Genomic DNA, 26,534 nt, shown 5'->3' on the forward strand with positions numbered 1-26,534 from the left:
GACCTCAGGTGAGGAAAAAAATCGGCCTCTGATTAATCCATTAAATTGGACAAGCTAGAAGTGATCTGTACGTTTGTAGCTGGTAATTAATAAGGACCGGAGCTTACATGCTACAATGTATCTACTGCTGATATGGCCACCATTATAGTGCTCATACTGGTAGTCACCCAGCTCTATTAGACACCTGAATGGATAATCTGTAGTGTCAGGATCCTTGTGGAGAGCAGAAGATGTATTTCCACATGACTACGCAGAGGCGATGACCCTTCAGAGATATAATGGTGGCCATATTTGTCATCAGGCTTTTTTAGAAACAGATGTAACTAAGAAACTGCTGAGTAGAATATGAGGCATTTACACTAGAGAACATCACAAGGACTTTTAGCCACAAGGGACTTTTAATTATAATTTCAGATGAAATGATTAATGCGCCTTTTTATGTCTGTTTACTGTTAATTAAAGCTCAGGAAAAATAAGCTGTGACCTCCGAGGCCATCACCAGACAGGCGCCTTCATGTAACCATCTATAAAGGCAGGGTCCTCTGTTCTTTGTACCAGTCTGTCACTGTTGGCTTATTTACTGTATTTTATACAAGTATTATAAGTATGTGAACCCTCTACACAAGTAAAGCACCGTGGAAACAATGGTGCTATAAAATAATCATAATAAAAAATATTCTGTCATTGTAATTTCTCCCCCTCACCTTATCCTATAGATGGCCTGATGTAAAGGGGTCACTTGGTGACAGTCCCATCATCAGCCTGGATAGTCTTACTTACAATTGCTTCCCTATAATATTTACGTAGTGATGAGCGCAAGTGCTCCTTACTCCAGTTTGTCTAGGGTGCTCGGGTATGCACAGAGTATCGCGGGTTCTCGAGTGACATGTTCGCGTGCCTGCACCCGCATGTTTCGCGGCTTTTAAGCAGACACAAAACATGTGGTGATTTGCCTGACATACATGGGCAATCCTCACGTGTTTTCTAACATGCGGGCACGGGCACTCGAACATCTTACTTGAGCACCCGCCATACTCTGTGCACACCCGAACACCACTTGCGCTCATCACTAAATTAATTAGGAACTGTCAATATTTAAGGAAACCAAATCAAGTTCGGCCCATTATGTATTAATATCACATGTAGCCGCAGTTTATTTCCTGCACATGGTTCCTGATAGGAAGTGATCTCAAGTCTTTCCATCGGGCTGAGCTCAGTAAATGTCATTTCCAGCCTTCCTGTCTAGCACAATAACTGTTTTGTCAACATTTAACTTGTCATTTCACTTCCTTTTTTGTCTCTATTTGATCCGACATAATTAACCAGAGCAATTATATTTATCTTCTTAAAACAACAAACACGTAATTGCAAGTTGGAGTACTTTATAGATCCAGACTAAATGTCTACATGCCCACCACATGTGGGTACATCATACACACACCACTCGATGCTGCTTGTCTTATCGAATAATTCTGCTCTCATGAAATCTCTGGCCATGTTACTAAATAATGGTCTGCATAACACCAGAATTAAAGACAGGAAACACTAGAATTAGACATAGGTGCAGGCGCCGGGCAGGTTAGTAGCACTATTTAACCTACAGATTAACCCCATATCTGCAGGTCAGTAGCATTTCTGCTAGTGACAGGTTCCCCAGAGTCCCTTTAAAAAAATAGTGTAAGAGTAAAATGCTGCTTCTTTGCCACCCCAGCAAAAAAAACAAACAACCCAAACCTTCTTTTCTCTTGAAATTTATCATATCCCTAAACATTTTGCACCCAGGGCAACTGCCACTAGGTTGATATTACGTGATTTGAGAAAGTTCATGCGTGCATCTATAATTGTATGTAAATATACAGTATTATACACACAGATATATACACATACAATACAATAGGATGAAATATCCTATTAGAAAAACTCTCCGTATAACTCCATAAGAAATTGTAAGCATACAATTGTACAATGTAGCAAAACATACAGTACAGACCAAAAATTTGGACACACCTTCTCATTTAAAGATTTTTCTGTATTTTCATGACTGAAAATTGTACATTCACACTGAAGCATATTAGTGTCTTCGAGGTGGATGATCTCTGCTACAGAACACCTCCTAGATTAAGATTTTATTACTGTGTGTATGTGATAGATAGATAGCAGTCATCAAAGCCAAAGGTGGCTACTTTGAAGAACCTAGAATATAAGACATATTTTCAGTTGTTTCACACTTTTTTGTTAAGTATATAATTCCACATGTGTTAATTCATAGTTTTGATGCCTTCAGTGTGAATGTACAATTTTCAAAGTCATGAAAATACAGAAAAATCTTTAAATGAGGTGTGTCCAAACTTTTGGTCTGTACTGTATATATGTGTAATATATATACTCACACACACTAATAAAATCTTAGTCTAGGAGATGTTCTGTAGCAGAGATCAGCCTCCTCGAGGACACTAATATGCTGGGAGTTGTAGTTTCATTATAGCTAGATCTACTCACTTGACTCCCTCATGCAGTGGCATATTGTAGGTTGTCGGTGTCTCTGGTAAAGCAAGAATTACATTGCCTAACCTTTTAATAATGCCCTTGAGTACCTGATTAAAGAAAACTTGTTACTAACCTGCCCGACGCCTGCACTTAGCCGAACGCTGCAGGGAGAAAATGAACTTTATTCCCCGGCAGCGTTCGGGTTTCAGTCATGGGGGCGGCACCGGCGCGAGTTCAGTCACTGCTCTGAGTATACAGAGTGGCTGCTGTAGCTGCGCCCCCGGCCACTGACACTTGCTCTATATTAGGGCCAGCTTTCAGTCAGTGCTGGGGACGAGGTTACAGCTGCCGCTCACTAGTGACTGAACCAGCGCGAGCGGCGCTCCGCACCCTACCCTCGTGACAGAAACCGGACGCTGCCAGGGTAAATAGTTACATTTTCTCCTTGCAGTGTACGGCTACAAGCAGGCGCCGGGCAGGTTAGTAACACTATTGACCTACATATTAACCCCATATCTGCAGGTCAATAGCTTTTCTGCTGGTTCCACACCGTCCCTTTCTAAAAAGTGTAAGAGTAAAATGCAATTCTTCCTATATGAAGTCAAGGGGGAAAACTTTCAACCACATTTACACACCTAGAGCAATAATATACAATATTCGCGTGGATTACATAAGAATCCGGAGCCGCATTACGGAAATTATATATTTGCAATATGGCGCTGTATAAAGGAACCGATGGCGACAGTGTAGGTCAAGCTTCTTACTGCAGAGTGATACCATACGCCTGTCAACACAACTCTACTATATGTATGAGGCCCTAATCCCGTTAACATTGTGTTTTTGTTGCCTTTAAATAAAAAAAAAAATACAGCTTAATGTGCAAAAATAGAATTTTCCACAATGATCTGCATTCCTCCCAACAGATTGGAATGAATGTACAAGAGAAGCAATTCAGATCAACAGTTGTACAATATCTCCGAGAAGGCGACTGTTTAAGATCTAGCTTCATTTTCCTAATAAGTCTCCTTGCTATTCTAGTGAGTGCATTTTGATAACTGCTGTGTCTAATTTGTACCAATTACTGTCAGTCCTCACTAAGTCTGTTCATTCCGCACTGGTTCAGGGAAAAAAAGAAGGAATGCCCGACTCCTGCACATAATTGTATTCCCATCATATTTCATACTGATTATGTATTGATGACATTGATTCATTTACTCTTTACAGCTTCACTTGCATGGGTAGTAAATCTTATTGACCACATATGAATTTTAATTTCGAATTGGTGATAGATTTTTCCATCAGCTCTGATGGCGTATTTGACTTTTTCATCATTAACCCAGGCAATCACGCTGCACTGAGTTATTGCAGTGAAACAAAAAATGCATACTTCAGTTGCTGCTACTATATGGATTTGCAATAGAAACTTCATTAATGTGCTGAGAATTAAAGGGAAAAAAAAAGCTTTTATTCTCTCCTCAGCGTAGGCAAATAAAATAATAACTTTGGATTTTGTAAATTATTTGGTGTAGAGGGACCAGTATTTTAATACATATGCTATGTATCATTTATGGAACTGTTAACCCAATATCTTAGCGACATTTCCCAAAAGCAATTACCTTCATATTGGATTACATTTAAACACAACTTAATGGATTTATTGCTCATTTTATATGTGCCCATAATAACGTATCCAGGAAATGGATATGCAGGAAAGGAATTTTGTCTCTATATAGAGTCATTTAATTAATGTATATAATGACAAAAGTAAGGAAGGAGGTAATATTTGTGTGCTATTACTTTCTAGGCACTTATTCTATGAATTAGTGTTTTGGTTGTTCCTTTTTTTTTTCCTTTTTAAATGAATGTCCTAAAATACTCGCAAAAAATGTCTGTCACTGTATCTGACAGATGTATACAGAATTGAGTACATTAGTAGTATGAAGTCAATAAAATATTTAGTTCAATGATTATTCCCATCCTCATAGATTAGTGGTATTTTGAAATTTACGGTTTATTAAAATTTGCAGCCGTAATTTTAGATAGTAACGTGTTTCTTTTGTTTACAGATTGTTGCCTAGGAGACCGACCACCACTTGTCAAGCTTGTAAGCGCTGCACTGAGCTGGCCAGGATTAGATGAGTGTGCTCCAGCAATCCCAGCCAGCTTCAAAGCTGCACTTACAAACTCAATAGAAAATAACTCGTAAGCACTGTGCATGTCCGGACACCACTGCTAAGCAACAGTGGTGGTCGGTCACCTAGGTAAAGAAAAAGTGTTAATATCTCAAAAACTGTTAAGAAATTTAATAAGCATTAAAATGAAAAAGTGCTTGTATTTGCAATCTCTATTCAACAATACCCATCTAAGAAGATGAGAATAACCCTTAAATGTTGCTTGTATTAGTGTGGCCCAATACTTGCTTCCTACCATTCAAAGTTATATTTCCTTCTACCAACGTCTAGTCTTGCTTTAACACAGTATGTGACTCTGGCCTAAAGTGTCCAGATAACGATTACATTCTTTATAATGTGATTGGACTGTTAAACTTCACATAATGACTATTTAACCATATGAAGTAGAAAGAGTGTGTACATGCTGATAGGCACAAATGCTTTGATTGCACATTGCAATTATGACTTTAATAGACTATAAAGGAGATCAAAGCGATTTCTTCTTGTGCGATGGAAGTTTGGGAATATTTTCTTTTTTTTTTTTTTTTTTTTTTTTTTAACAAGCTGCAGCTGATATGAAATTATAAGTCGATGAGGTATTTTGTAAAACTACAAAAACTCTATGTATGGGCCTGATTTTTGGCCAATTGCACCATTAAATACTTAAAAGCCCGACTAAGGGTTCATTTACACAGTCGGTTTGATATGACCGCCGATCGGTAAACTTTTACCAAACTGCTTGTTTGCGCAGGCAGACCAAAACAAACCATGCGCACTGAGGGATCTGTAGTGGATCGCATAGTGTACAAAGGCTGCCATTATTCTCGGTGGCGTGAGTCCTGTTTACACAGAACGGTGCACTGCTGAGAACGAAGAACTTTAATTCTACACACAAGATAATTTCATCCAATGAACGAGTTTTTTGTTTGTTCATAGGGTGATTTGCAGCCTGTTTACATGGCAAGATTAGTCGTGAAACCAGCATTTTTAACCGTGATCATTCGTGATTATCTTGAAGTGTAAGGGAAGAATCAGATGACCATATAACTCTGAGGATCGCAACGCAATGCTCTGATTGTCTGATGTCTCTCCTGACCTGACCGTGACAACTGCATCCTCTTCCTGAGTTATACGGCCGGCTGACTCTTCCCTAAACACCCTTTAAAATATGGTACCAATTAGATCGTAGGCTGAACAGTAACATGTAACCAAACCAACTTTGGTACCATTGCCTTACAACTTTTTCTTCGTTACTTGATGCCTTACATCAGTATAAGACCTCGACTGTACTAGTCCATATCACTTCTAGGTGGTCTGCTCAGGCTGTCTTGCTACATAATGGTTTAAAGGGGCTAGACATATTATAGATGGATAGGGGTCTGACTGATGGGACCCCCACTAATCTGTACAACAAACACACTCATACTTCACCATTGCTGCATTTGACGCGCCCCCTGGGACATATTCCTTTTTGAGGGGAATACCCGGCACCGGATCAGATGGGGGGTTGTAGTCTCCGAGCGGCTGTGACCCGGTCCCGTGCCCAGGGCGTCAAGCTCAGTGTGATGTGGCAGTTCTACAGATGTTACTAAAGTTCTTTTGTGTCGACTACGCCACCCGTTGTGATGCGGTCACTGTGGCCGCCGCTGCAGCAGGGTCCGCTGAGGCTGATGGTGGGTGCGCAGCTTGGTGAGATAACCCCCAACGGGAGGGGTATAGCCTCAGAGGGGACAGGCGCAGAGGATGGGGGTTGTGGTGGTGTAGTGCAGACGGCAGTGAAGACAGTCGGGTTGTGCAGTTAAGGGTGTTTACTTACTGCAGATGTTGTACTGGTCACTCCAGCTGCTAGTGACCACCCGAGCCGTGCTGCGTCCACCAGGTCCTGGATCCAGCCAACCCCCAAACAAGTCCGGAGCGTGGCCCTGAGCTCTCCCTCTGTCCTTTCTTCAGCCGTCCCCACCAGTGATCCACCTAGGTCCAGCTCCCTCGGGCCTTCTGTTGGGACACCCTTGGCCCTGGGTTCCCTGACCCTTCATGTGGTGTGCCTTCGGGGTGAATGTGGTGGGTGACCGTGACAGACACTGCCCACGGTCTCCGGTCTCTGGCTGGGGATTGTTTTTACCCCCACCAGCTTGGGTTCCGGTACCCTGATGCTGACTCCTCACCCGGTGCTCTGATTTGGGTTCTTGGGTCCCTTCTCTTCTGTGCTCTGGGTCTTTCTCTTTTCTCCTCTCTCACTCTGGGTCTTGGTCTTTCTTCTCTCCTCTCCTAACTTGTTTTCTGCAGCTGATCCTCTCTGCATCTGACTCTCTGCGTCTGACCCTGATTCTAGTTGGTGCCCACCTTATATATCCCTCTATGTGTGAGCTCAGGTGACCAGCACCCAATGAGCTCCTAACTTTACCCAGGCTGCTCCCCCTATCTGCCCCTACACTACTTGGGATGTACCACCCCCCTCCCACTCCAGCCAGGAACAGACTCGGTCGTACCTGCACATTTCTAAGTGGGAGTACCGTCGGCCTGTTCCTCGGAAATGGGATGTGTGTAGTGCATGCAGCCTACCGAGCTCAGTTCCACTCTCCATCCTTACCCGGGAGTGGAATATCACACCTCTGGGTTGAGGTGCAATACCCCTGTAGCAGCCGAATCCTCAGGGTGCTACATTCCCCCCTGGTAAATCACAGCACGTCCTCGGGCTGTAAAGACAAAAACACCAAAACATACAAAATTTTTTTCATATAAACATATAAAACATATAAAAAACATTATATAAATAACATATCTTAGCAGATAAAACTTTCTCGTCGTCTCCTGTTTCAGGTTCCTCCTCCGGACACTGTGCACCGTGTGTCCGGGAAAAGTGCGACAGTCTCTTAGAAAATCTGGTTTTCTATAAAACCGGTAGGGGGCGCTTTAGGACGCGCAACTATTTACAGGGGAAGTTGGCCGCTCTCAGTCCTCGGCCAGGTAGAGGGAAGGGAATGGCTGCTCACAGTCCTCAGCCTGTAGGATGAAGGGGTTAACGGGTAAACAGTTCACTGGTCCCAACGGGGACTATTTTAGCAGCAACGGTTCACTGTGCCCCGACGGGCAACTATATACAGTCTCTACTCCCGTCCTCAACGACGGCTCCCTCCTGCTTTTTCTTAGTGATACGGTGTTGCTTCAGACCCGTCCGGGTCCTCTGGCTCCTCCTCCCCGTACCGCAACTCCTCCTCCGTCAAGCGGTGTACGTGGAGGGCGTAAGGTCCTTTGGCACACTTGTGCCGGGTGAAAGTGACCTCGTCTCCGACGTAGAGGTCACGGCCTTTGTGACCTTCCGGCAGGTGGGACTCGACGTCTCTGCGGGTCACAAAAACGTCACCGCGGTTGTTACGGTCCCGAATAAAGCCCCACCCATGCTGCGGGTTGAACTTTATCACCGTCCCGATGGTGCGGGGACAGTGCGCTGCACGGGGGTTCCTCCTAGTCCGGCTCTTCTGCTCCGCACTCCGGATTTGGGCCTGTTGTTCTCTGACCCGCCTCTCCTCCCGTTCTCTCGTAAACTCTGCTAGCTGCTGACGACAACACTCAGTACGCTCAGCGGCGACTGCCCGAGTTTCCTGAGTGAACCCCATTAAATCTTCTCCGGTGGGGTCCCACTCAAACTGTGCTTCCGCTAGCGGGGGCGAGATCCGTGCCACGGGCTTCGGAGCCGGAATCAGGGGTTCATCCAGGGGTCTTAGTCTCTGCTGCCGTTCCAGCTCATGGTATCCTTCGGGCCAGATGAAGGGCCGCCCGTCCGGCCATGTGAGCTGGCTGAAGAGGTCCTCCCCCAGGTGTGGCACCCTTGGTATTGCGGGCGCGGGCGCGGTGGTGGTGGCGCCCGGGTTGCCCAGGCCTTGCGGCCAGGCCTGGGGCACCTGGAAGGTGAAGGGCACCGTTAGGACGGCGGCACCCTGGGCTACTTGGCCCTGCGACCAGGCCGGGGGCTCCGCGGAGGTAGGGGGCGCTGTTGGTATTGCGGCGCCCGGGGGTACTAGGCCTTGCGACCAGGCTGGTGGTAATTCCTGCTTTGTCACGCTCCGGATCGAGGCGCGTGACGTCACAGGGGTCGCTGCGGCGGCTTCCGGTCGGGGCCTAGTCCATAGCGGTGACGTGGCGGCTACGGGCACAGCAGGGGGACTTTCGGGCTCTGCGACGGGGAGCTGGGGCAGGTGAGCGGTGTCACGGCTTGGGGTATAGGCGTCCCCTTTACCTGCCTCCATGCGTTCGGCTCCCTCCTCGGCGCCGTCTCCGGCCTTGGGTCCTCCCGCGCCATCCTCAGAGGCGGTCTGCTTCCTCTTCCAGGGTAGCGTGTTCCGTTGACTGGTCTCTGCTTGCTGGGCCATCTCCCGGCTCCACTCCGCCAGTATCTCACGCTGTACCCGGGCCATCCTCCGTGCGAGGCCCTCCAGGGCAGTTTGTGCACACTCCCGGTCTCGGGGGAGCTGCGCTAAGATCTCCGCTAGACCTAGCGGGGTTGTGGACTCTAGCAGGCTCCTGACCATCGGGTCGGTGCTGCTCTGCTCTGCTTCCGGCAGGCTCCTGGCCAGCGGGCCGGTGCTGCTCTGCCCTCCTTCCTCGGTCTCTAGCAGACTCCTGGCCAGCGGGCCGGTGCTGTTCTGCTTTCTCTCCATCTCCGGGTAAGCTTCTCCGCTACTCCTCGTTAGACCTCTTGCCTCCGGGTGCGCTCGCTCCAGACTGCTCCAAGCGACACCCATCTTTTCTCTTCTCTTTCGTCTCCTCCCACTTCGAGGGCGGTCCCGGGGCAACTCGGTGACTGTCAGATCCAGGGGGAGTTCTTTCACGCTGACAGACACCTCCAGCATCACAGTCTCTGTTGGTGGGGGCGGTTTCCACTTTTGGCGCCATTTTCTGTCCTGGCCCACGATGGGAGGTGGCCTCTTGCCCTCCTTTGGCACGCCCATAATGGCGTCCGCTGCTCTTCCAAGGCGGGAAATCTGCGGTTTTGGCGGGAAGCGTCGCCCATTGGCGGGAAACTCTGCAGATGGCGGGAACAAGCTGGAAATGGCGGACAATCGGCGGGAAACGACTGGTGATGGAGTCCGATGGCGTGGACCCTCCGGAACTGGCGGGAGACTTCTTTCTGAGGTAAACTCGCACTTTTCTTCAGGCACGCAGTACCCGGGTGTTGCGGGCACGTAATCCTGCCGACTACGCCAAAGTTGACGCGCCCCCTGGGACATATTCCTTTTTGAGGGGAATACCCGGCACCGGATCAGATGGGGGGTTGTAGTCTCCGAGCGGCTGTGACCCGGTCCCGTGCCCAGGGCGTCAAGCTCAGTGTGATGTGGCAGTTCTACAGATGTTACTAAAGTTCTTTTGTGTCGACTACGCCACCCGTTGTGATGCGGTCACTGTGGCCGCCGCTGCAGCAGGGTCCGCTGAGGCTGATGGTGGGTGCGCAGCTTGGTGAGATAACCCCCAACGGGAGGGGTATAGCCTCAGAGGGGACAGGCGCAGAGGATGGGGGTTGTGGTGGTGTAGTGCAGACGGCAGTGAAGACAGAGTCGGGTTGTGCAGTTAAGGGTGTTTACTTACTGCAGATGTTGTACTGGTCACTCCAGCTGCTAGTGACCACCCGAGCCGTGCTGCGTCCACCAGGTCCTGGATCCAGCCAACCCCCAAACAAGTCCGGAGCGTGGCCCTGAGCTCTCCCTCTGTCCTTTCTTCAGCCGTCCCCACCAGTGATCCACCTAGGTCCAGCTCCCTTGGGCCTTCTGTTGGGACACCCTTGGCCCTGGGTTCCCTGACCCTTCATGTGGTGTGCCTTCGGGGTGAATGTGGTGGGTGACCGTGACAGACACTGCCCACGGTCTCCGGTCTCTGGCTGGGGATTGTTTTTACCCCCACCAGCTTGGGTTCCGGTACCCTGATGCTGACTCCTCACCCGGTGCTCTGATTTGGGTTCTTGGGTCCCTTCTCTTCTGTGCTCTGGGTCTTTCTCTTTTCTCCTCTCTCACTCTGGGTCTTGGTCTTTCTTCTCTCCTCTCCTAACTTGTTTTCTGCAGCTGATCCTCTCTGCATCTGACTCTCTGCGTCTGACCCTGATTCTAGTTGGTGCCCACCTTATATATCCCTCTATGTGTGAGCTCAGGTGACCAGCACCCAATGAGCTCCTAACTTTACCCAGGCTGCTCCCCCTATCTGCCCCTACACTACTTGGGATGTACCACCCCCCTCCCACTCCAGCCAGGAACAGACTCGGTCGTACCTGCACATTTCTAAGTGGGAGTACCGTCGGCCTGTTCCTCGGAAATGGGATGTGTGTAGTGCATGCAGCCTACCGAGCTCAGTTCCACTCTCCATCCTTACCCGGGAGTGGAATATCACACCTCTGGGTTGAGGTGCAATACCCCTGTAGCAGCCGAATCCTCAGGGTGCTACACATTCACTTCCTCTCGGATTGCTGAGTGATGCCTTCTACTTTTTCTGGTTGCCTCTATAAAGAATAAATGGAGCAGCAATCAAGCATACACTCTGGTGCTCCATTTTGACTGAGAATAAAAGTGCTCTATTCTGCTAATCATTGGGGTCCCAATGGATGGCCTGCCACTGATCTAAAGGTTATAACTAGTGATGAGTGTAAGTGCTCATTACTCAGGTTTGCCGAGGGTGCTCTAGTATGCACTGAGTATCGCGGGTGCTCCAGTGAGATATTCGCATCCCCGTGACCGCATGTTTCGCGGCTGTTAAACAGCCACAAAAGATGCAGGGATTGCCTTTTTGTCAGGCAATCCGCGCATGTTTTGTGGCTGTTTAACAGCCGAGAAACATGCGGCCACGGGGGCTCGAGCATGTCACTCGCGCCCGCGACACTCAGTGCATACTCAAGCCCCCTCGGTAAACCTGAGTAACGAGCACTTACGCTAGTTATTACCTATCCTTTGGATAGGTAATGTCTTTTCACCAGTCAACCTCTGTTAAATTTTCCACTTTCTTGTCTAGAAATTAGCCGATTAATACTGCCATCTTAGAAACCTGCACCACAAGGTACACAGGTCACAGCCCTTCATTGGTCTATCTACAGTATATTTAACTAAAGCCTTATTTAAATTGTTCAGATTTCACTGTGATTTCTAAGCCATTATTGTTGGAGCTGGACATGCATGATCTGATATTTTAATGTGGCCAAGCTAAAAATGTGAATTATTGAGCATTTTTTGATGTGCACTTCTACAATTACAATTGTGTGATCCTTGGCTTTTCTCATTAAAAAAGAAAAGGATAAGACCAACACTATGCCAAGCAGTTAGGAACATGTAAATATTTTTCCAACTTATGTCATCAGTGCAAATTGACTCGATGCATAGACATTTGATCAACATGACTTTCTTTAGGTTAAGATTCGCAAATCTCACAAATTTTGTTTTAAGGCAGATTTGCTCAAATTGGTCAGCAGATTCAATTTGTTCCAAACTTAAAGTGCCATGATTGCCTTTTATTATGCTCTGAGCGCTCTGTATACCACAAAGGGGTTAAAAATAGTGAAGAAAAAAAAAAGAACATGTTAACCACCTGCTAGGCCATCAACTGATAGCAGTCTCTAGCTGTTGCAGCAGTGAGTCAGGCCCACACTTTCAACCAACTCTTTTGGAGCTGAAGCCCAACCTTCTCATGACCTTGTGGACCTCTGTGCTTGAAAAACTGTGTAGGTCTTAGGACTAGGAAAGCTGTGGCAGAAGGAATCAGGTCAAGGCCTAATAGTTGGTATAGTGTGTTTGTTTCTTTTGTTTTTTTTTCTTTTTTTGTATTTAATTTTATTCTCTTTCTGTCTCGCTCAACAAATTCTCCAGATTGGTGTCTGGCTGGCTTCTGTTTTGCTGGATTCTTGTAAATTAAAACTTTCCGGCACCCGAAATGTTGGGAAAAATTGTAACATTCGATTTAGTTACAGATCAATTTGTTCATCTCTAGTGACCATATGCACATAAAATAAATTAGGTTGGGGCTTTAAAATCCAATGAGTGAACAATTCAATCAATGCTTGATTGATTCTAGTGATGCTGTTATATAAATTTTAGTTCATTACATGTTCAATGAAGGAGATCTTTCTTACAATTTTTAATTTATTTTTCCTGGTTTATAAACGATTTAAAGACCATCATTTTCTCTATTGGGGGCTCACAATCTAGAGTCTCAGTATGTCTTAGGAGTGTGGGATTAATCTCGTTGTTGTTGTCCTTGTTGGGACTTGAACTCAGGACTCCAGTGCTTCACCATTTTGCCTGCTATTGTTCATTCTCAAAGATTCTATGTAGACTAATGGCTCAGACAAAAATGTAGGTGACGTCTTTCCAGATAAACAATTGTTTTGGCTAAAACCATCATTTGTGATATACTTTAGACTAACGTAATCAATGTTCTAGATTACCTGGATATTAATCCACTGCTAACTGACAACCAAGTAAGCTATCCATCTCGGCTTTAATTTCTGAGGATTGTCAGTTCTCATGTTTTCTCATGTCTTCGCAGTTTGTTTCGAAAACTTTCACTGAATGTCAAATTCTCAACACACATTTCAAGCTAAAGAACCAACTTCTTCTATAAATCAGAATTAAAAGCCTAAGCACCTATATGAAAGGTCATACAAATACCAGCTTAGTTTTATTAATATACAGCTTAATGTCAAAACTTACAAGTAGTATTAGAAATTCTAATTTAAGATCATTGAAATAAAAAAAAAAAAAAATGGCAGAATATTTTAAGGGCCTCCAGTCTACATGCGAAAGAAAAAAAGTTGTTGTGAGAAGCTGTTTGGTTTACTTTGAAGCTTCTATACAGGACTGAGTTTCTAGTTTGGTTTTCATTTTGTAATTACAGGTCTAGCCATGGTTGAACATAGATGTGCCCCTCAGTATTTACTTACTTGTTAATTAAGTTCTTTGTTACGTAATGTTTGGCAAGGGGGTGGGAGAGCATGGCAAGGCAAAGCAAACTCACCTGTACAATCAATCAGCATATAGAGTATTATGTGATCTATTCTAGGTTGCGTTAAACTAAGATCTGCGCCATTCACCTTATTGGTTATTAAAAAAAAATCTTCTAGTTTACATATCACTCAACAACTCCCTCGTTGTTATATAATTGGAGTTGACTGTGTCCGTAGTAGAGGACATTTGATGCTCATTTATTAAATATGCTCACAGGCTGCTCTCTAATCTCTTTGTTCTGGACAGCCAAATTACCTTTCTCACACTGAGCTTCAACTCCTGGGAATTGAACCTCCACTCCCGCACCACTTTAATTAGCTTGAAAGTATGGTGCTCCTGAAGGAGGAGGTGGGGACCTTGAACTTCCTCGGAGACCTCAAGTTCTCACTAACTCTGTTCCCTCCTAGTTTCAGAAGAGTATTTTAAAACTAATCTGACATATTGTGTTGCTTAGAGTTTTTATATATTTCTTTTGTGAATTCTATAACATTTTGTAGGACTAAAAGACATTGCTAACTCATTAGACTTAATCGTTTTCAGACTCTTAAGTATTTTTTTTATTTTAAGGAAATGTATGTTTTCCCCATTTGCTGATAGTTGACTAAATTCTAATTCCTTTATCATTGCCTTTTTTTTTTTTTTTTTTAAGAAACACTACCATTTTTATCCTCTTCATATATTTCATTCATATTATATGGAACTGTGTACTTACAATTGCTCATTTTGCCCTTCTACTCAGCTAATTCTTCTCTTTTCCATTAGGTCTTTGACATCACATGATTAAAAATTGAGTAGCTGAATCCTTCTAAGCTCTATGTGGAAACAGGAGGTCTTTTACCTGTATGAGTCATAAGTCACTGCAAAAGTTCCTGGCAGGGGTAGGAGGGAGCAGCTGGGTCAGGAGTTGAAGGGGAATTATTCATGCAGGGAAAAGAGACTTCCTGTTTTGACATAAAGCAGAGAAAAGAGAAGAATTAGCTGGGTAGAAAGGCAAAATGAGCAATTGTAAGTACACAGTGCCATATAATTTGATGACATTGATGGGATTGCTTGTTTAATGAAATTTAGGAAATTCTTCCACTATTATAGTGATATGTACAGATAAGTAAACCCCAGACTAAGGATATGTGCAAATGAATCTGCTGGCGTATCAGTGACTAAAGATGTCCATAAAACCCTGGTTGACAAACCGCAAAATTTTCCTGCAAATGTGTTTCTGCTGCCTTCTTCATCAGGACAAACACAAACACATTTCATTTTTTTTTTAAGCTTTTTTTACAGCCGAGATTCGGTGGGAATCTGCCAGAAAAATATGGTGTGTGCACATGCCCTTAAGGAGGACCTGTCATCCTTCCAGGCATATCTTTAAGTAAATACTTAAAATTAAAATTAGAATTTGGAAGAATCTTTTCTATAGCATTGTGCCAGTTTCTCTTTTAGAAATGCATGAATAGGTTGACAGGTCTTCTTTAACACTTTGATATTATGCTTCTAGTAAACTAGTATTGCTGTTGACCCCGCATGAACAAAAGTCATCATTCTCATCAAGCATTCAACCATTCAAATCTGCACATTTCCATTTGGATCAATGTCCAACTTTTTTTTTCAAGTCCACCACTGAAAAGCAGCTTTTTGTTTTTGGATATTTGTAGGGGTTACGTAGTGACTTTTACTTATATGCATAGGCTCAAGATAATTTGCTACTTTAATTCATAGCCAGCGGTGTAACTAGAGTCCCATGGGTCCTGGTGTAAAATTTGAACTTGGGGCCCCATCTCCATGTTGGTCAGATGTTAAGGGCTTTTGTAGTGTTCTAGATCCTATAAAGACATACCGTACAGACCAAAAGTTTGGACACACCTCATTTAAAGATTTTTCTATATTTTCATGACTATGAAAATTGTACATTCACACTGAAGGCATCAAAACTATGAATTAATACATGTGGCATTATATACTTAACAAAAAAGTGTGAAACAACTGAAAATATGTCTTATATTCTAGGTTCTTCAAAGTAGCCACCTTTTGCTTTGATTACTACTTTGCACACTCTTGGCATTCTCTTGATGAGCTTCAAGAGGTAGTCACCGGAAATGGTCTTCCAACAATCTTGAAGGCGTTCCCAGAGATGCTTAGCACTCGTTGGCCTTTTTGCCTTCACTCTGCGGTCCAGCTCACCCCAAACCATTTCGATTGGGATCAGGTCTGGTGACTGTGGAGACCAGGTCATCTGGCGTAGCACCCCATCACTCTCCTTCTTGGTCAAATAGCCCTTACACAGCCTGGAGGTGTGTTTGGGGTCATTGTCCTGTTGAAAAATAAATGATGGTCCAACTAAACGCAAACCGGATGGAATAGCATGCCGCTGCAAGATGCTGTGGTAGCCATGCTGGTTCAGTATGCCTTCAATTTTGAATAAATCCCCAACAGTGTCACCAGCAAAGCACCCCCACACCATCACACCTACTCCTCCATGCTTCACGGTGGGAACCAGGCATGTAGAGTCCATCCGTTCACCTTTTCTGCGTCGCACAAAGACACAGTGGTTGGAACCAAAGATCTCAAATTTGGACTCATCAGACCAAAGCACAGATTTCCACTGGTCTAATGTCCATTCCTTGTGTTCTTTAGCCCAAACAAGTCTCTTCTGCTTGTTGCCTGTCCTTAGCAGTGGTTTCCTAGCAGCTATTTTACCATGAAGGCCTGCTGCACAAAGTCTCCTCTTAACAGTTGTTGTAGAGATGTCTGCTGCTAGAACCCTGTGTGGCATTGACCTGGTCTCTAATCTGAGCTGCTGTTAACCTGCCATTTCTGAGGCTGGTGACTCTTGGGGACCGCCCCAGGAAAGGAAGACCATGTGAGCCAGTTTCTTTGTAGCGCTTGATGGTTTTTGAAACTGCACTTGGGGACACTTTTTCAAAGTTTTTCCCAATTTTTCAGACTGACCTTCATTTCTTAAAGTAATGATGGCCACTCGTTTTTCTTTACTTAGCTGCTTTTTTCTTGCCATAATACAAATTCTAACAGTCTATTCAGTAGGACTATCAGCTGTGTATCCACCAGACTTCTGCACAACACAACTGATGGTCCCAACCCCATTTATAAGGCAAGAAATCCCACTTATTAAACCTGACAGGGCACACCTGTGAAGTGAAAACCATTTCCGTTGACTACCTCTTGAAGCTCATCAAGAGAATGCCAAGAGTGTGCAAAGCAGTCATCAAAGCAAAATGTGGCTACTTTGAAGAACCTAGAATATAAGACCTATATTCAGTTGTTTCACACTTTTTTTGTTAGGTATATAATTCCACATGTGTTAATTCATAGTTTTGATGCCTTCAGTGTGAATGTACAATTTTCATAGTCATGAAAATATAGAAAAATCTTTAAATGAGAAGGTGTCCAAACTTTTTGGTCTGTACTGTATGTGTTAGTGTCCCCATCATGACACCTTCCTATAATAATGTCCCCAGTCCTAGCCCCATCCTATAATAATCTCTCATTTTAAGCCCTTTCCTTGTACAATGTCCCCCTTTCTGGTGTAATGACCCCCATCTTGGGCCCCTTGCTGGTGTTATGTCCGTTCTGCTTTCCAAAAATATAAAAATAAATTAACTATTCTTCTTGCATTCCTCCGCTCCCGCGCCATGCTTCGCCGTCCTCTTCTGTAGCAGGCAGCTGACTTCAGTGTGCCGTCACGGGCTCCGCATGACGTCACTGACATGCAGCGCAGAGAGCCGGAGGGTCCCTGCACTGCCAAACACCTTAGCTGAATGTGTGTCCTCGGACTGACACATCCAGCCTTTAGCTGGACTTCGTCGGGCCCGGTTGTGGTCCCACCCTCAGCGATTGCGATCATTACACCCTTGGTCACAGCTGTATTAATGATAATGTTGTGTCTGTTTTTACCTCTTGTTAACCTATAATGACCATTTTATGAGAAGGTATCCAAAGTGGGTTTTTCCTCTGTGCATGGAGCATGCTCTTTTATGTACATAGCCTCAGTATTTTTTGGTCTATTATATGGACCTGAAGGTCATCATGTGCCACCAAATAAGATCAGTGCTGTCTGCTTTGCTATGTGCATTGACCTTTAGTGTATGGGATATGAAAGGTAAAGTTTGTCAGTTACATTGTCATTATTTCATTTTTACTGTTGGCAAACCAGACTAATGTTTCTCTGTTTCTCATTTTAGGTTTGTTAAAAGGTCAAAATAAAACAGAATGCGTGCCTTCATCTCAAGTTCTGTTCATCGCAGATGGATCCCATATGTCTCCAGTAGACAAGTCACCTTTGTAGCTAGCATCAGTGCCAGCTTCATGCCATTGCACCTTTTTTCTCTTCTTGGTTGCCCTCCCCACATTTATTGGTGTATGAAAAAGGACTGAAGACACATAATATGGACTCCATGAACCTGGGCTAATTGGGAGACTTTTGGAAAAAAAAATAATTTGAGCAGTTCACCAGAGGACTTCTTGACGAGGGTGAAAATGACTTATGAAACAAATTACAAGATGTATTCAGAAACTGCTTACCACCCTCATTACCGATTTAGCAGGGCACTGGCCAGAGTTTGCACCCTTTTTCCTTGACAAATCTACTCACTCTTTTGTCTATTTTACGTGCTGTGAGAAAGAATGTTCCAATCAAAGTGAACATAAGATAAAGGGGAGTTGTAGCTTTTGTGGTACTTTATCACAAACACTTTTATTGTATCTCTCTGTAAAATACAATGTACGTATGCATGTATGTGATATTTTATTTTATTTTTTTTTTATTTTTGAAATTTTTGTTTGTCCTATTGTTGCTGCTTCCCATTGCAAAAGGGAAGGGGCGGGGAAAGAATCTGCTATTGTGTAGAAATTTTCACCTACTTGCTGATTGAAGAAAAACTTTTATTTGTGATATTTTCAGAGACTTGCTCTAGTATGGTGTATTTAAGTAATAAAAGATTAAAATGCTATAGTTAAATTGAGTTTTACATTTTATAATGAACAACATCTGACCATTGGCTAGTTTCTAGTTTTTCTCCGGGAAGTTTCCAAGGAGAATATTAGCAGTGGATGATCACAATGGTGATTTAAAAGTGCAAATCAATACAGCCAGTGGTTAACTTTAAATTGTTTCTTTTAAATATACTTTTAAGGAATGTTCACACAGTTTTTCAATGAGGATCTGCTCCAAATTCTACATGCTTGGGGTATATGCACATGATGTCTTAGGCACTGGCCGTATAATTTTTGAAGCAGAAGACACTTCATGAAAACACCAGTGGTGTTTTTTCTTTAGGATCTTCTTGGCCTTTCTAGTCATTTTTGCAGCTTTTTTTTTTTTTTTTTTTTTTTTTAAATTTATGACATAGTGGCTTAGAAGTCAACTGTATAATGGTCGAGTCACTCTTTAACCGCTGCAAAGTTTTCGAAGCCTGAAGCCGTTAAATTAAGTTACAAAATACGGAACATCATGCACAGCAAGTCTTAGTGACAGCGCATGTGTTCATTATTTTCAACATTTATGGAGTGCTCTTACAGACGGAATCTGCCTGAAAAAGACGCTGTGTGCACATACCGTTAAAATACCCTTGGACTAAGCTTGCTATTGAATTCTTGAGACAATGCTCCCATATGGCGCGTGCTGCTGTTTCGTTATGTCTTTTTTTTACTGTGGCAAAAAAACAAGTCCGTGTTTCTACATTAAAAATCTCCCAAAATTGCACAAATACTGCTTAAAAAAGCAGAAGACACTTCCAAGTTGCCACTGCACCCTTTTCGGGCAGAAAAATCCACTTATAAGGCTGTGTGCGCACCATGTGTTTTTTAAGCGCTTCCACAGCGGCAATTCCGCTGCAGAAACGCTTAAACGCATGGTAGAAGGCCTGCCATGTTCCCCAATGATAATCCGCATGTGCAGTGCACATGCTGCGGAAATTTCCGCTGCGGATTATCATTGCGGAAAAATCCGCAGCACTACCAATTATTTTCCGGAAGCGCTGCGTTTTCGCCGCCATTGACTTGCATTGGAATGCATGTCATCCGCATCACTGGATCTGTACATGCGGATTACATGCGTTTCAATGTACGGATGGAACCCGGGTCTGGAGAAGAGAAGACTCTCCTCTGGACCCCGGTACCATAGAACCTATAAAAAAAAAAGCATGAAATAAATATTATACTTACCTTCTGTTGTCCTGGCTTGCCGGCAGATCGCGGTGGACTCAAGGACTTGCCATGACGTCATTTAGTCATGTGACTGGTCACGCGACCGCTGACGTGGGCAGGTCCTTTCAGTGTACCGCGATCTGCCGGCAAGCCGAGACGCATCGACTAAAGACATCGGGGGCCATCAGAAGGTAAGTATAGATTTATTTTTTACCATTCTTACGGCCACACTATATAAATCCATGCCGTTTGCATGGATTTATATAGTGTGACCAAGTTGTCCAGCACTTTCCAAGTGATGCTAAAATCGCTTCACATCCGCTTGTCCCTGGCAGGAAAAACGCATGTACAATCTGCATGCTTTTTTTCTGCCAGGCAGATGCAGAAACGCTCAGGAAAAATCCGGAGTATTTCTGCATCGTGGGCACATAGCCTAACAGTTTTCAGGTGTTTTTCGTTTTTTTTTTTTTATTGTAGGTGCTATCTTCCCATGCAGTTTTTTGGCCAGAAAACTTGAGCGCATTTTTTTTTTTTTTTTTTTCTTGCAATTTTTTTTCAGCAACTTTTTATTTTCTATTTGTAGTATCTGCGTATTTGGTTGCACTTTTAACCCCTTAAGGACGGAGCCAATTATGTACGTAGTGACCAAGCCAAATTTTACAATTCTGACTACTGTCACTTTGAGGTAATAACTCTAGAACGCTTCAACAGATCCTCCTTTTCGTGACATATTGTACTTCATGATTGTGGTAAAATTTCTTCGATATCACTTGCGTTTATTTGTGATAAAAACAGAAATTTGATGAAAATCTTGAAAATTTAGCAGTTTTCAAACTTTGAATTTTTATGCCCTTAAATCAGAGAGATGTCACACAAAATAGTTAATAAATAACATTTCCCACATGTCTACTTTACATCAGCACAATTTTTGAACCCAAATTTTATTTTGTTAGATAGTTATAAGGGTTAAAAGTTGACCAGCGATTTTCATTTTTCCAACAAAATTTACAAAAAAATTTTTAGGGACCACGTCACCTTTTGAAGTGACTTTGAGGGGTGTACATAGAATATACCCAAAAGTGACACCATTCTAAAAACCTGCACCCCTCAAGGTGCTCAAAACCACATTCAAGAAGTTTATTTAACCCTTCACGCGCTTCACAGGAACAGAAGCAACGTGGAAGGAAATAAAGAACATTTAACTTTTTTCACACATTTTACTTCAGGCCCCTAATTTTTAGTTTTCTCAAGGGTAGCAAGAGAAAATGGGCCACAAAATTTGTTGTACAATTTCTCCTGAGCACGCCAACACCCCATATGTGGGGGAAAACCACTGTTTGGGTGTACAACAGGGTTCGGAAGGGAAGAAGCGCCATTTGACTTTTTGAATGTAAAATTTGCTTGAATAATTAGTGGACGCCATGTCGTGTTTGGAGAGCCCCTGATGAGCCTAAACAGTGGAAACCCCCCACAAGTGACACCATTTTGGAAACGTCCCCTCAGGGAACTTATCTAGATGTGTGGTGAGCACCTTTAACCCCCAGGTGCTTCACAGAAGTTTATTACATTGAGTCGTAAAAATAACATTTTCACATTTTTCCCATAAAAATGTTTTTCAGCCTCCAATTTTGCCTTTTCCTAAGGGTAACTGGAGAAATTGCCCCATAAAATTTGTTGTAAGGAAAAAATATAAAAAAAAAAAAAAAGTCAGCTCACCCTTTTTTGTAAGATCGTGTGCACGGATCCACGGAGTCACGTAGAGGAGTAATCAGCAAAGGCGGAAAATCCAGCAATCTCCAATAAGACATATTTATTTAGTTCATTTAAAATATTTCATATCGCCAAATAGATGCGTTTTTTGAGGTCACAACCATGGGAGAACAGCAGACGCGTTTCGGAAATTAATCCTTAGTCATTGCATAGCCGCATGTATTCACGGGGCACCATTTTATGTCATATCCTATCAGGTCACATGTTTAGCCCCCTCCAATGAAATAACTATTAAAAAACATATCCATGCAAGTATTAAAAAATAACATATACAAGATACAATGAAAAACGGTACAATTAATCGTAGTAATTAATCATGTCCTGTCTTAAATTCATTCCTTTTGGAGATCTTGTATCAAGTTCACAGATCCACCATGATTCTCTGTTAAGGAGTTTTCTCCGATAATCTCCTCCCTTATGTGGTTTCCTAACCTTTTCTATCCCAATTATCTCGCAGCTGGAGGTGTTACCGCCATGTTCCCCACTGAAATGTCTGGATGCTGCTGAGCATTTAGTTATCCTTTTATTATTGGCATCTGATAGATGTCGTCTTATTCGAGTTTTTAGTGAATTGGTGGTACATCCTACGTATTGAACATTGCATATATTACATGTGAGAAGGTGTATAACATGAGGTATTACAGTTTATATAGTTTTTGATATTGTATATTTTATGCGTACTGGAGGAGGAAAAAGTTTTAGTATTTTTCATGTGTCCACAGCATAAGCAGATATTGTGGCCGCATTTGTACGAGCCGTTGGTATGTAGCCATGTTTGCTTATTCACTTTTGATTCATTTAAATATAGACTTGGAGAAAGAAGGGTTCGCAGTGTTGGAGCTTTTTTTGCAGTAAATCTTACCCCATGACTTAATATTTCCCGTAATCTATTATCTTGATGGAGCATCGGTAGATAAGTATTAATAATAATCTTTATTCGTTGGAATTCAGGGCTATAGTTAGTAACAAATGTTAATTGTTTATGAGTTTTCTTATATTTCTTTTTATTCTTTTTTTTTCATGATTTCCATTCTTAGAATGTTATTAACTATATTATTGGCTCTCTGATGCATCCATTTAGGGTATCTACGTGCTCCTAACCTATCCATCACTTTATTTGCTTCTTCCTTGTATTTATTCTCTGATGTAGTATTCCTTTTTGTACGTATTGGTTCACCCACCGGTATATTTTTTATCACCTGTTTAGAGTGACAAGAAATTGCCCATAAAGTGGAATTAACAGCCATATTTTTTCCATATGGAGATACCGAAATATAAAACTGTTCATTGTTATCTAAGGAAATATCTAAAAAATCTATGGTTTCAGGTTCAATCTTGTATGTACATTTCAAGTTTAAATTATTATGGTTAATCTATTCTGTAAACTCCAATGCTGATTCCTCCATGCCCCTCCATATTAACAGGTCGTCCAGGTAGCGACCGTACCATCCAATATTAGAAGAAGCAAGACAAAAATATATCTCATACCCTACCATAATTATATATAAATGTAAAGCAAAATTGCATAATAAATATAGGGTACTTAGTGAACTATTTTTGATCAAAAAAAGTATACAAGCCGTCCCACCAGCGGCAAGGTGACCCTAAATTGGGACGGTACCTATACTGCCTATATTAAAAACCTTACTGTATATCAAAGTTGAAGTAATGCATATAAAAGGGTAGACAAATAGGACCGGGTCCCAACTCCAGACCACCTAGGCCCGTGGTAAGCTACATATATACCAATCAGCTCAACAATGGGCATGCCACACCCTTAAATTGCACAGAATGCAAACAAGTCAAAAAACCAGACAATGTGAACTGAGGTCTAAGATGGCAGACACACAAGAAACAGAGGCATGTTCACACTAGCAAAAAAGAAGCAAGACAAAAATATATCTCATACCCTACCATAATTATATATAAATGTAAAGCAAAATTGCATAATAAATATAGGGTACTTAGTGAACTATTTTTGATCAAAAAAAGTATACAAGCCGTCCCACCAGCGGCAAGGTGACCCTAAATTGGGACGGTACCTATACTGCCTATATTAAAAACCTTACTGTATATCAAAGTTGAAGTAATGCATATAAAAGGGTAGACAAATAGGACCGGGTCCCAACTCCAGACCACCTAGGCCCGTGGTAAGCTACATATATACCAATCAGCTCAACAAAGGGCATGCCACACCCTTAAATTGCACAGAATGCAAACAAGTCAAAAAAACAGACAATGTGAACTGAGGTCTAAGATGGCAGACATACAAGAAACAGAGGCATGTTCACACTAGCAAAAAAGAAGCAAGACAAAAATATATCTCATACCCTACCATAATTATATATAAATGTAAAGCAAAATTGCATAATAAATATAGGGTACTTAGTGAACTATTTTTGATCAAAAAAAGTATACAAGCCGTCCCACCAGCGGCAAGGTGACCCTAAATTGGGACGGTACCTATACTGCCTATATTAAAAACCTTACTGTATATCAAAGTTGAAGTAATGCATATAAAAGGGTAGACAAATAGGACCGGGTCCCAACTCCAGACCACCTAGGCCCGTGGTAAGCTACATATATACCAATCAGCTCAACAAAGGGCATGCCACACCCTTAAATTGCACAGAATGCAAACAAGTCAAAAAACCAGACAATGTGAACTGAGGTCTAAGATGGCAGACATACAAGAAACAGAGGCATGTTCACACTAGCAAAAAAGAAGCAAGACAAAAATATATCTCATACCCTACCATAATTATATATAAATGTAAAGCAAAATTGCATAATAAATATAGGGTACTTAGTGAACTATTTTTGATCAAAAAAAGTATACAGTTTTTAATATAGGCAGTATAGGTACCGTCCCAATTTAGGGTCACCCTAAATTGGGACGGTACCTATAAACCCTATCACAGTGATCAAAACGAACCAGTAGGGAAAACTCTGTTGTTGCCTGCATGCGCAGTGCGCCCGCCGAGATCTGCAGGCCGGTGCACTGCTCATGTGCCCGACATTTTCTTTCTGTGGCAAGATTCGGGAGGTTATTCGAGGACTGCGGAGGTACCGGGAGGCTCTGGAGGAGGTGGGGGCTTCATTTCTCTCTTCTCTGACATGAATATCATGTCAGAGGAGAGAGAAATGATTGTAAACCGTGGGCACACTTTTTTTTTGTGATCGTCGTTATTCAGTGAATAACAGCGATCACGTGACAGGGGACCTAAAAAAAAAAAAAAAAAACAGCCCTGGTCATATTCTCCAGGGCCTCAGCTACCCCCGGTAGCTAAGACCCTGGCGAATTTCCGACTGGGGGGCGCTACAGCCTTATTCCTCAGCGACGCATTTTCACGGTGCTGAGGAATAAGTACCCTTAACTGCCGCCGTGAAAATGCGTTACGGCAGTCCTTAAGGGGTTCGAATCACATGATTTGTAATCACAAAACAATTACAATAAACATTTAACATGTTTATTTAACAAAGAAAAATGGAAGTCCGTGAGAAAAAAAACACTACATACTGCCTGAGAAAGCCCAGCCCTAGAGCATGTTGTGATTTCTCAAAAAATCCACATACGCCTACAAACTCCGTTTATGTTGCGTCTATTTCCCTATTGACATCCAGCAAACATCTGGCCACAGTATTGCATCAGGAAAGTTCCCGAGGTACATGTCAAATATATCCATAGTCCTCTATAACCTTTCCTTTTTCCGCCTCCTTCTATGCAGAAGCATCCAGTAAAAAAAAAATGTATACAACACTGTATTTTATTTTTTTAATAGGAGTCTATGGAAGGTATAGGTCGGGGAAATTATACATGCAACCATCCAATATGCTACATTTTTTTGCAGCTTTTTCTTCTAAGGTAATGTCAGTGTTTTATTGTTTTTTACTCCTTTATTTTTGCGTCAGTACGTGCATTTTATTTAGTAATTTTTCCAAAAGATATGGTTTATAGATTGTGATACAAAGATCCATCTTGGGATCGCATGATTTCTAATTTGAAATTCACAACAAAAACCACCACCAAAAATACAAGACACATTTACATGTGTTTTTAAGCAGGAAAAAAATAAACCAGTGAATGCTTATGGGTGTAATAAAGAAAACACATCCCTACAGTTTGTTGCTTTTGAAAAAAAAATAAATGCCGCTGCCACAAAAAAATGCAAAACAAAGAAGAAAAATTCCACAGGGGAAAAAATGCATGTAAAATAAGGCTACGTTCACACATTTGTGATTTGCTGTGCGGACTCTGCACTGCAAATTTATGGCAAGTTACAGTGTGCTACAAATGAATGGGGATTTTCTATCCCTCTTCCACGTTTAGTAGCAAAAATCTGCACGGAAATTCGAACATGCTGTCGATTTTTGGCTATAAATTATGTTTTGTAGAAATAATTAACTGATTATGATCTCACCATGCTTCATTGTACCTTGCCCATAACTAAGTATTGGGGTATATGCATATAGAGTTTTCTAAGCCAGGTAATTTACAAAAATTGCCTGAAAAATACTGAAGAAAAAAATAAAACACTTGTAAGACTGCCTAATCATTTTAATTGTCAAATAACTTTCTTTTCATATATTCAGGCTTTTGAGTTTTTTTTTTTTTTTTTATATAACTACTACAGGTTTTAGGCCACGGCCCCACTATCCGTATTCGGTCAGTATTTTTTCTCAGGAGTGGGGGGAGACAAAACCAGCTGAGGAACAATCAGAGAAAAGGTATAATAGAAACAAGTCCCCAATTCTGCATTTATCACCCACTCCAGGTTTTGGCTCCCACTCCTGAGAAAAAATACCAAATACTGATAGTGGGGCCGTGGAAAAAAACTTTCAAAATGCTTCAAAAGTGCTGCAAGAAATGAAAAACGCATCCAAAAAGGACTTTTTCCTGAAGTTGTTTCCGCTAGAAAACTTAGTTTTTGAACACCTTGGAAAAAAAAACTGTGTGCACATACCCTGAACT

General features: G+C 42.5%; 1 protein-coding gene across 1 annotated transcript in view; it reads left to right on the forward strand.

Moving 5' to 3' along the window:
* LMO4 (LIM domain only 4) overlaps positions 1–18,599 on the forward strand; it is a 47,373-nt gene extending 28,774 nt beyond the window's left edge. Inside the window, exon 5 of the mRNA XM_073643165.1 lies at positions 17,830–18,599. Within this exon, the coding sequence (XP_073499266.1) occupies positions 17,830–17,838 (9 nt within the window). The 3' untranslated portion in view covers positions 17,839–18,599. The remainder of the gene's footprint in view (positions 1–17,829) is intronic.
* Positions 18,600–26,534: the final 7,935 nt, after the last annotated feature.

This window comes from Phyllobates terribilis, unplaced genomic scaffold, assembly GCF_046119375.1.
Source record: "Phyllobates terribilis strain yellow unplaced genomic scaffold, ASM4611937v1 Scaffold_8__6_contigs__length_399053987, whole genome shotgun sequence".
Taxonomy (NCBI): Eukaryota; Metazoa; Chordata; class Amphibia; order Anura; family Dendrobatidae; genus Phyllobates; species Phyllobates terribilis.